Source organism: Lolium rigidum, chromosome 4, assembly GCF_022539505.1.
Source record: "Lolium rigidum isolate FL_2022 chromosome 4, APGP_CSIRO_Lrig_0.1, whole genome shotgun sequence".
In the NCBI taxonomy this organism is placed as follows: domain Eukaryota; kingdom Viridiplantae; phylum Streptophyta; class Magnoliopsida; order Poales; family Poaceae; genus Lolium; species Lolium rigidum.
The window spans coordinates 93737824-93748185 of record NC_061511.1 but is presented as its reverse complement, the minus strand read 5'-3'; the positions used below and the strand labels follow the sequence as shown (position 1 = coordinate 93748185).

Sequence of the window (10362 nt, the reverse complement as noted above, 5' to 3'; positions counted from 1 at the left end):
TGCGCTTCGTTTGTAGAGCTGTCCATCAACAATTGTGTAGGATCGTGCTCGTCTGATGATCTGGCGCGCGAGGACCTCATCCTCCGGCAGCTTCTGATCGATGAGGTAATCCAGGAAAGGCTGTGTCCAAGCCGGAATGGTAGCTAGTACCTCTCTGGCCGGAGACACTGCCACCTCTGGGTTTTCCGGGTTAGCGCCCTTCACAGAGGGTATCCGGAGATGCTCCAGGAAGATTCCAGGCGGAATTGGCTTTCTGCCGGATCCGAGCTTGGATAGCATGTCTGCCGCTGTGTTATCGTCTCTCCTGACGTACTTGACTTCGTATCCGAGGAAGCACTTGGCGATCTCATCAACTTCGTCTCTGTAGGCTGCCATGACGGAATTTCTGGCGTTCCAGGTTCCGGCTACTTGTTGTGCCACCAAGTCGGAATCTCCACAGCATATGATGTGCTTGATCCCAATTTCCTTAGCGATGCGCAGACCGTGTAGTAGAGCCTCATATTCCGCCATGTTATTTGTAGCTTCGAAGTGGATCTGCAGAACGTACTGCAGTTCTTCTCCGGTAGGGGACTTCAGGGTGACTCCGGCTCCTGAGCCTTGATGCTGCTTGGATCCGTCGAAGTGCATGACCCATGTTTACGGTTCCGGCTCCAGACTTGCATCCGGAGCTTCTGTCCAATCTGCAACGAAATCTGCCAAGACTTGGGATTTTACCGCAGTCCTTGGCTTGTAAGCGATGTCGAAGGCGGATAATTCAATGCCCCATTTAGCCGTCCGTCCTGTTGCGTCAGCGTTGTTGAGAATTGTTGACAGCGGAGCCTTGCTCACAAGCTATTCTTGGGTGCTCTTGAAAGTAGTGTCTCAGCTTCCGGCTGCCTAGGAAAACTCCATAAGCTAGCTTCGAAAGTGAGGGTATCTTTGCTTTGACTCCGTCGGCACCTCGCTTATGTAGTAGACAGGTCTTTGGACGTCATATTCATGACCTTCTTCCTTTCGCTCCACCACGATGACGAGGCTGATGACTTTGTTGGTGGCTGCCGGATAAAGGAGCATTGGCTCGACTCTGCTGGGGCTGCCGGGATAGGTGGGGAGGTAAGTATTTCCTTCAACCCTCGAAGAGCTGCGTCGGCTGCGTCGTCCCAGAACAAATTTGTCTGTTTTCTTCAACAACTTGTACAGAGGTAGCGCCTTCTCGCCAAGACGGCTAACAAACCTACTGATTGCTGCGACACAACCAGTTAGTCGTTGCACATCTTTGAGACAAGTTGGCCGTTTGATACACAGGATTGCCTTGATCTTTTCCGGGTTAACCTCAATGCCTCCGTGAGAGACTATGAAGCCAAGGAGTTTTCCGGCTGGCACGCCAAAAACGCACTTCAGCGGATTCAACATCATCTTGTACCGATGGAGATTCTCAAAGGTTTCCGTGAGGTCGCTGATCAAGTCGGATCCTTTCCGGGTCATGACCGCGATGTCGTCGACGTAGGCGTGCACGTTCCGGCCAATTTGGTCCTTCAGGCACCGCTGCATCGTACGTTGGTAGGTGGCACCTGCGTTTTTCAAACCAAAAGGCATAGTAACATAGCAGTAAGTACCAAACGGGGTAATGAATGAAGTCGCCTTTTGGTCGGATTCCTTCATCCGGATCTGATGGTACCCGGAATACGCATCAAGAAAACACAGAAGTTCCGCCCCGCCGTCGAATCAATGACTTGGTCAATGCGCGGCAAGGGGAACGGATCCTTCGGGCAATGCTTGTTCAAGCCAGAGTAATCGATGCACATTCTTAGTATTTCAGTGTTCTTTTTGGGTACAAGGACGGGATTCGCGACCCAATCGGTGTGGATAACTTCTATTACAAAACCTGCTTCTAGTAACTTTGCTAATTCCATTCCTATGGCGCGGCGCTTCTTATCTCCAAAGCGTCGCATAGCTTGCTTCACCGGTTTAGCCCCCGGATTTATGTTGAGGTAGTGCTCGGCGAGTTCCCTAGGTACTCCGGACATGTCAGAAGGTTGCCATGCGAAGATATCCATGTTAGCGCGGAGGAACTCGACGAGCGCGCTTTCCTATTTGGGGTCCATGTTGGCTCCGACTGAGACCTGCTTGGAATCGTCGCCTTCCTTGAAGTTGACTTTCTTGGTCTCTATCGCGGCCCTGAAGGAGTTTTTCTGTTCGGAGATCTGCTTCTTGGTGGTTTGCATCTCAGTCGGATCCACCGCGGCTCTGTAGCCTTTCAGCTCTTCTCCGGATATGACAGACTCTGCGAAGGCGGCTTCGCCCAACTCGCACTCGTGAGCCTTTTTGTAGTCTCCGGATATGGTAATCATACCGTTGGGACCCGGCATCTTGAGCTTGTTGTAGATATAGCACGCTCTTGCGTGGAACTTGTGGTAGGTGGGCCTGCCGAAGATGACGTGGTAGGAGCTCTTGAAGGGCACAACTTCAAACGTGATCTTTTCTTCGCGGAAATTATGAACATCGCCGAAAGCCACGGGAAGTGTGATGCTGCCGAGGGAGTTCGCCTTCTTACCCGGAACCACGCCGTGAAACTCAGTGGTGCTGTGTTTGAGCTGTTCCTTGGTGAGGTTCATCCGCTCCGAGTCTCCAGGTACATGATGTTCAAGCTGGCTCCGCCATCCATGAGGCACTTGGAGAAATCATACCCGTCTATGCGGGGACTTACAACCAAGGCGTAGTATTCTTTTGGCACAATGGCGGGATGATCCTCCCTGTCAAATGTGCACGGAACTTCCGACCACCTGACATACTGCGGCACAGCCGGAACTGTGGCGTTCAGGATCCGGGTAGCTGATTTTGTAGCGCGGACTGTGGGGGTTCCGAGGAAGGTGTGGTAAGCCCCCACGCTCTTTTTCTCGAAGGGGTTGGATTTACCTGCGGATCCGGCTTTGGGATCCGGCGAGTTATCATCCTCGTCCATCGCCTCGGAACTGTCCTCCTCCTTGTCCTTGTTCTTGCCCTTGCCTCCTTTGCCGCGTGGGCGGTGCTTCCGGGCTCGCTTGTATCCTGCCTCCGGGTCGTTCTTTAGGTCGTTGACCCACTTGCAGTTGCGGTTGGTGTGTGTGGATTTCCCTGTAGCCGGGATCCAAGTGGGTCAGGCAGGGCATGTCTCTTAGAGTTGCAGAATAAAGATATATAACACATCGACAAATACATTTTTTGGAAAGCTCTTCCCGTATGTCAGTTATTATTAGTACAAATAAACACATCAGCAGATATATTAGCAAGTACTCCCCCCAGTCCATATTAATGGTTTCAACTTTATCTACATTCGCATGCATTTAGTCTAAAAATTTAACTAGATACATATAAATATATAAATCTAGATAAAGTTGAGTCCATTAATATGGACAGGAGAAAGTACTAAAATGTTACAGAGAGAGAAAGTCAACCGCACGTACACACACCTCACACCTCAACACGGGCATCAGCAACCTGAAGCCGGATTCCCCTGAAGACCTCCGTGATTACTCCATGGTGCTCCCTCGAGTTCAATGACAGGTAGCACTCAAGGAGGTCCCCCAAAGCCTCACTCCCGCGCATGTCGTTCTGGACGATCATTTCCACCATGCTCTCCCAGAAGTCCCTGTGCGGGTCCGTCGACGCCACCACGACGGCGAAGCTCCTCTTCGCGGCGCTTCTCCGGCGACCAGTGCGCCTGGTGCTAACTCTGCAACCGCTGCTGAGAACATGAAGCCTTCGACTCCTAAGCCTTGGCGAGCTCGGGCTCGTACTGCTTGGGGTCTTATTGTGGTGCACACTTCCGGAATCAATTAACACCGGCCGTGTGCGAATCGGACGTAGTTTCAAACCTTGAAACTCCTCGTTGATGACCAAGGCAGCGCTTCTCGGTTTTGCCAACTGATCTTTGCGGAGTTGAATGTTTCTTGCTTTTGAGTTGAGATGGAGAGGGGAGAGATCCAGGTCCTCCGGTAGACTTTGCCTTGCTTGTAGGTAGGGGTAGGATTGGTGTGTTGATAATGGAAGAGGCCTGGGAGTGGTGGTTCCATGGTAGTAGTAGTGGCTTAATGATGACCTCTTTGATGTTCTTGTAGCCGCAGAGCTTCTCTGCTGGCTTGGTGGCCTGGGTCTCTTCATGTCCCTCAGCTTGTAGAACCAAGAGTTTGGCATGAGATCGGACAGTCTGAACTTGGAATGGTTGCTCATCTCTCTCTTCTCTCTTCTCTCTGGAGTAATGGTGTGTAGCATTGAGCACTGCTCATGACCGAGGTTTATTTATCTATCTTGTAAAGGGGGCATGCAAGCTGGCATTGGCAACTGGAAGTGATCAGATGATTCTGGTAATAAAGATGTTGCAAGTTTAAGAATTAAGAAATGAGCAAAGAGGTTGCACATGCCCACCATTGTACCATGAACTGGGCCAACAAGTTTACTTTCCTGGAAATTAGTTTGAACTGTTAGCTGATGTGCCAGTGCTTTTCAGTGCTGTACCTAGTCCCTCATCATACCATTATAGTTGCAATGGGCAAAGTTCTTCAGCAATCATGAAATTTAAGGAGTAAAAAATATAAAGTGTACACTAAATTCATATAAGATTGAAAGGAGCTAAGAGAAATCATGTGTGGCCCCCGTGGTTGCTACGCATATCAAAGAAGATGGTTTGCTTGTTTACATGGGCATGCCCTGGCTCAGAAACTCATGGAATTATAGACTACTATAGAATATGCTGAAGTTTGCACTTTGTATGTTAACAGTACCATGTCTCTGTATACTTATCACCGTGCAATTATAGAGCACTCTTTGTGTTCCCATGACCTTTTCCTTTCCGCGCCATCAACTTTTTACACAAACTTATATTAAGTCTATTTGTAATTGAGAATTGATGTTTATTTTGCAGAAATTGCTTATTGTAGAACGATAGAGAGGGGTTTGGCGTAATGTGTTCGATGTTGTATTGAGCCTCTCGGACGAGTATATATAGTGGTACAGACTTGGAGGCTAAGATAGCTCTCCTAGAGATATGGTAGGTAGAGATTACAAATCATATACTACCAAATACACATATACCAAATATATCTCTAATACTCCCCCGCAGTCGTAGCGGTAGTGATGTGAACAACAGTAACGTCGCGGACGGTCAGACTTGAGAGAAGCCGAAGGTAGGAACCACCAGGCTGACACTCCCCCGCAGTCGTAGCGTGAGCGTCGTGGACGATGTCGCGTCGCGGATGCTTGGACTGTAGAAGAAGCCGAGGTGCTCATGCAAGGTGATAGCCCATTGTGTCGATGTCGAGGTAGCCGAGAGTGTGGGTGCTGCAACCTTGGTCGAGGGAGCCGCGCGAGGGATTGTCGTGGTCGATGTCGTGGCGGCGTGCCGGTGTCGATGTAGCCGCGGGCGAGGTGGTGTGCGAGGAGAGTGACGGAGACGCGCCGAGGCAGTCGTGGAGATGGTCGATGCCGAAGTCGATGCAATCTGAGCCGTCGAGGACGAAGTGCAACCATAGTGTTGCCAGAACCAGGCGCACGTCGAGACGAAAGCATACTCTGGTTTTGCCAGAACCGAGTACGCATAGAAGAACTCGGTGGTGACGCGGTCGAGGCAGTCGTAGAGGCGATGCCGATGAAGACGTCGTCGAAGCCGATGAAGACGAGGCGCCGGTCCAAGCTTGCCAGGCCCGGGGACGCGTCGGGGACGAAGGCACGTACCGGTGTTGCCACTATCGGGCGTGCGGGGGTAGGGAACATTACAAAGTGAGCGCCATGTCGGAGTAGACTAGCAGAGGAGGTCTCGATGACGGGTGTCGGAGTAGAGGAGCAGGTGGCGTAGTCGGGAAAGAGGTGAGGATGCTGGCGGAAAAGTTGTAGTGTACGAAGATGTAGAAGGCGGCTAACCCAGCGGTGACCTGGGGTGGTCATGCTGGACGCCTAGACGGGCGTTGCGATGGTCGGCGAGCTTAGAGCGACCTGGAGTGGTTGGCGAGCCCAGCAGCGACCTAGGGTGGAAGCACGGCGGCGGCTAGGTTAAGATCGCTTGCGGCTTCATGTGCGGCTACCTGTGGAGGTGTGGCGGCGGTACTCGAAGTAGGCGAGGAAGAACCCGACAGCGGTACTCGAAGTAGGCGAGGAAGAACCCGGCGGCTTGACGTTGACCTTGCGCTGACGGTGGCGCAGCGCGCCAAGGGAGGCGGCATGGGGGTTGCCTGGGACGTTGGTGCGCAGGGACGACGAAGTAGACTGCATGCGGCAACGTTTCGGCCCGAGGGGCCGACGTAGCTGCAGGACGCGAGTCGGTGCAGCGGCGGGAGACCACCAGCGGCGTCCACGCTTAGGAACGCGCGTCGAAGGTCGGTAGCATGGACCAAAGGCGGCGGCGCTGCGGCCCGAAGGGGCGATGCAGCGGCAGCCCGATGCTCAATTGGTGGAAGGCGCGTGCTCGGGGACGTGCTTGGCGGAGACGTGCATGGGATCGGTTGATCAGACCGACGGCAGCGCTACACGTGCCATGGCGTGGACGACGTGCCGCCGATCGGAGTCATTGGCGACGTTGTCGGTGATGTCCCGGGCAATGACGGCGAAGAAGAACCGGCGATGGAGACCGTGCAGGCGAATGCGGCCGGCTGCGATGCAAACGGTGTCCCATGTGCATCGCGTGCAGTCGTGCCCCACGGTAGATGGAGGCGGGCCGGCCAAGGCGAAGACGACGTGGGCGAGCCAGCCGCGGCAGCCTACCAAGGCAGGCGCTGCAGCCAGCCAGCGAGTCGATCGCAGTGGCCGGTGTAGGGCGGATGATGGAGGAGAGCCGGTGCGAACTCGACGCCGAGGTTGGAGTAGAGGCGCGTGATGACGGTGGCGGTGGGCGACTCAATCCGATCTATGATCGGCAAAACCAAAAAATAAAACGCCAGTCGAGCGACTGGCGGACAAAAAGAAAACCGATCTAAAGATCGAAAAAAAGACTCGAGGGCAGCGAATCAACGGATCGGCGGACAAACCCTCATACAGGTTGCGCGGCCCCTGGAGTAGATCATGGAGGTTGACCTCGCCGGGGGCGGCGCGGCGCGGAAGCTTGGGCGGCAGCTAGGTTAGGATCGACGCCGCTCTGATACCATGTAGAACGATAGAGGGGGGTTTAACGTAATATGTTGGATGTTGTATTGAGTCTCTCGGGCGAGTATATATAGTGGTACAAATTTGCAGGATAAGATAGCTCTCCTAAAGATATGGTATGGGGGAGTGGTGTTTTGGAACATGGGTGCATATGCTCCCTATATTTTGAAATGCATCTTACATATGTTTTAAATTTCAAAAAAAATGGAACAAAAAATCCGCATGTACATCTTTACGTGCTACGCACTTACAAAGTCGTTTCATAAAAAAATGACTTATCATGTGACGTGTGTAAAAAAGACAAAATTCAGTGCTAAAAATAATGTTTTTCACAAAATAAACTTTCTCCTTTTTACATAGATCACAAAAAATATTGGTTTTTCGTGAAACTTGACAAACATTCATATATTATGGAGATGTACATGTAGAATTTTTTATCCAATTTTTTCGACATTGTGAAATATGATTTTTTGGTAGAGGGAGCATACGCACCCGGGAGCCGAATTGAATTTCCGTATGGTAGGTATAGATTATAAATCTTATACTACCAAATACACATATACCAAATATATTTCTAACACTTATATTTTTTATAGAGGAAAGCATTTATACATCTTGCTTCTAGATTACGCTTTTATTGTAATGTAGAATGCCTTGACCCTATCCATCTGGTTTTTTTTTTTTTTGAGAAACACAGTACAAACGCAGACGCTCACATACACGCGCATACACTCACCCCTATGAACGCACACACGCACACCCTACCCCTATGAGCACCTCCGGAAGACCGAGCCGGCGGATTGGATCTTGAAATTGACGAAGTCACCACAGGCGACAGATATTTCGCCTTTATGAGACACACAGATGTCAAACCTGGGGTTTGAACTCTGGTGGGCTGGGGGTACAACCACCCTCCTAACCACCCAACCTGAGGTTGGTTCTCCATCTGGGTTATATTTTGAACGTTATGAACTTGCAAACTTGCCTCGTAACACTGTTCCACGAGAGGCCGTGCATGTGGCTAAAGTAATTGAAGATTCTTCAATGGCGAGGAAATTTGTTTCCGAGTAACATGTGCTTGCACAACTACCGACGACACCTATCACCAGCCAATGTAACTCGGGGACGTGTTGTCATGGATTTTTACCTTTTTGTAATGATTTGTTACGTTTTAGGATGTCGTTGAGGACGTGACATGGCCATCATGCATAGCTTTGTCTTAGCGTCGTCTTGTGAAACCAATCCAGACATTGTGTTGATAATGCACGAGTACAAACTCGCACGGCTTATGAATCGAAAACAAAAAGGCGTTAAAACCAACGTTTTTTTAGAGGGGAAACCAACTTTCTATGGAGAAAGTATCTAATGAAAACCATGTTACAATAAAAACTTTGTGGAAACCATACTTTTTCGACAAAGGGAATATATTAATATCACGAAGATAATAATTATACCCAGTCTTTCTAACAACGAAATGGCATAAAGACATTACGGATGCACACAACCCTACCCCTAGTATTGTGAAAACCATACTTTTTTTTTTGACAGTGTGAAAACCATACTTAGATGTTTCAAAAAATTATTAGAAACATACATCATTTTGGGAGGGTGATGTTATAAGAATATGCAAATTTACAAGTTGCAACTCATATTCATTAGAAAGTTATGTAGAAAAATAGCAAAGAATAGTAGTAACTACTATTGATTGGTCAATTTTCCTCCTATGTTTCATCGTCTACTTTTTTTTTTAGGGGTTGTTTCCAAACTGCTCCTGTTTCATCGTCTACTATTCATGAGCAGTTTGGAGGGAGCAGGAAGCTCGTCGGGCTGCTGGACTTTTGGAGGAGACCTCTAATCTAGATGGCTGGGCCGGCCTGCAGGCTTCTTCTGGCGAGCGATCGGATGATTCGAGGTGACGGACGGGTGGTGCATTAGATGAGGGCCTAGTTGCAGCTGCTGTGTCTCATTGCCTGCGATGCCAGTGGTTGTTCCGTTCTCTGTCACTCCTCCAGTCCTCTTCAGTTTAGGGTATAATTGGTAGACTATTTATTTTGGGATAGCCTTTGAGAAACATATCTTTCTATTGTATTTGGTACATCGGTTTAAAGAGATTTAGTTGGGTGAAAGTTGTGAGCTTATTACTCTAGAAAGTTGGTGTTGTTGCTGACATTATGATGCAAAGCTCAGTGACTTTCTTTGGAGGCTTGAATTAAGTTGTAGACATTGTCTCAATGTCGATTGTACACGTTTTGGTGATCGCTCTCTATGGTCCCCTGGGGGGATGACACACTTTCTATTGGTGTGAAGACTCGAACAAAATACATTGATTCATTGTGACTATTGAGACACTATGGCGCATCACTCCAACGAAAAGTAAGCATCCGCAAGGGTGTGAGCTTATTACTCTAAACAGTTGGTGTTGCGGATATTATGATGGAAAGCTCGGTGACTTTCTTGGAAGCTTCCAATTAAATTATAGGGATTGTCTCAATGTTGATTGTAGGCATTTTTTGTGACCGCTCACTCTCTAGGGTCCTGTAGTGGATCAACGTATTTCAGTTGGTGTGTAAACCGGAGCATGATACATTGATTTATTGTGGTTATTAAGATAATGTGCCGCAGCGCTCCAACAAAAAGTTAGTATCCACAAGTTAATGATTCATCGTCATCGTCATGTGTCTCGGTTATCGTTGTACCTGAGCCCTAATCATTATTACAGGTGTAAGAACAAGGCTAATTGCAAGTTTATTTTCTACCCTACTACTTCAACTAGCTTCGCTCGTCAAGAAAGTAGTAGAAACTTGACATTTTGCACGTGTTTTTAGAATCCTAGTAAAACTCTCTTTGGCTCCTAGATAGGATTCTAAAACATATTTTTAAGTATCAATAAAATGTAAAAATAAATATTCGCAAAAAAAAATACATTACATGTTATCAATGATGTATTCTAGAAGCATGCAAAATTGGATGTGGAATTATTTGTATTACATGCCACACAAAAAAAAAGACCAATGATAATAGTTAGTACATATGTCCTCAAAATAGTGTACTTTTGGCCTTTTCTGTTTGGACGCGGTGAATTTGATTTGGAATTGAATTAGACTAAGAATTCAAAATCCAGTATGGAAGTGAATTCGCTTCCAATTTAAATTCTGTCGTTTGTATGCGTTTGGAATTTGTTGTTAGAATTAGAGGGTATACCCAATTCTAACTCCTGTTTGGATGTACCAACCATTGAATTTGGTGTTTCTTTGAGTTTGGACAATATAAACT

At 48.4% G+C, this 10362-nt stretch overlaps 1 protein-coding gene across 1 annotated transcript; it reads right to left on the bottom strand.

The window, feature by feature from the left end:
• Window positions 1-3429: 3429 nt before the first annotated feature.
• On the bottom strand, window positions 3430-4191 carry LOC124647368 (transcription repressor OFP1-like). Its single transcript, XM_047187325.1, has one exon. The coding sequence runs from the start codon at window positions 4186-4188 to the stop codon at window positions 3430-3432; it is 759 nt and encodes a 252-aa protein (XP_047043281.1). The 5' UTR covers window positions 4189-4191.
• Between the last annotated feature and the right edge of the window lie 6171 nt (window positions 4192-10362).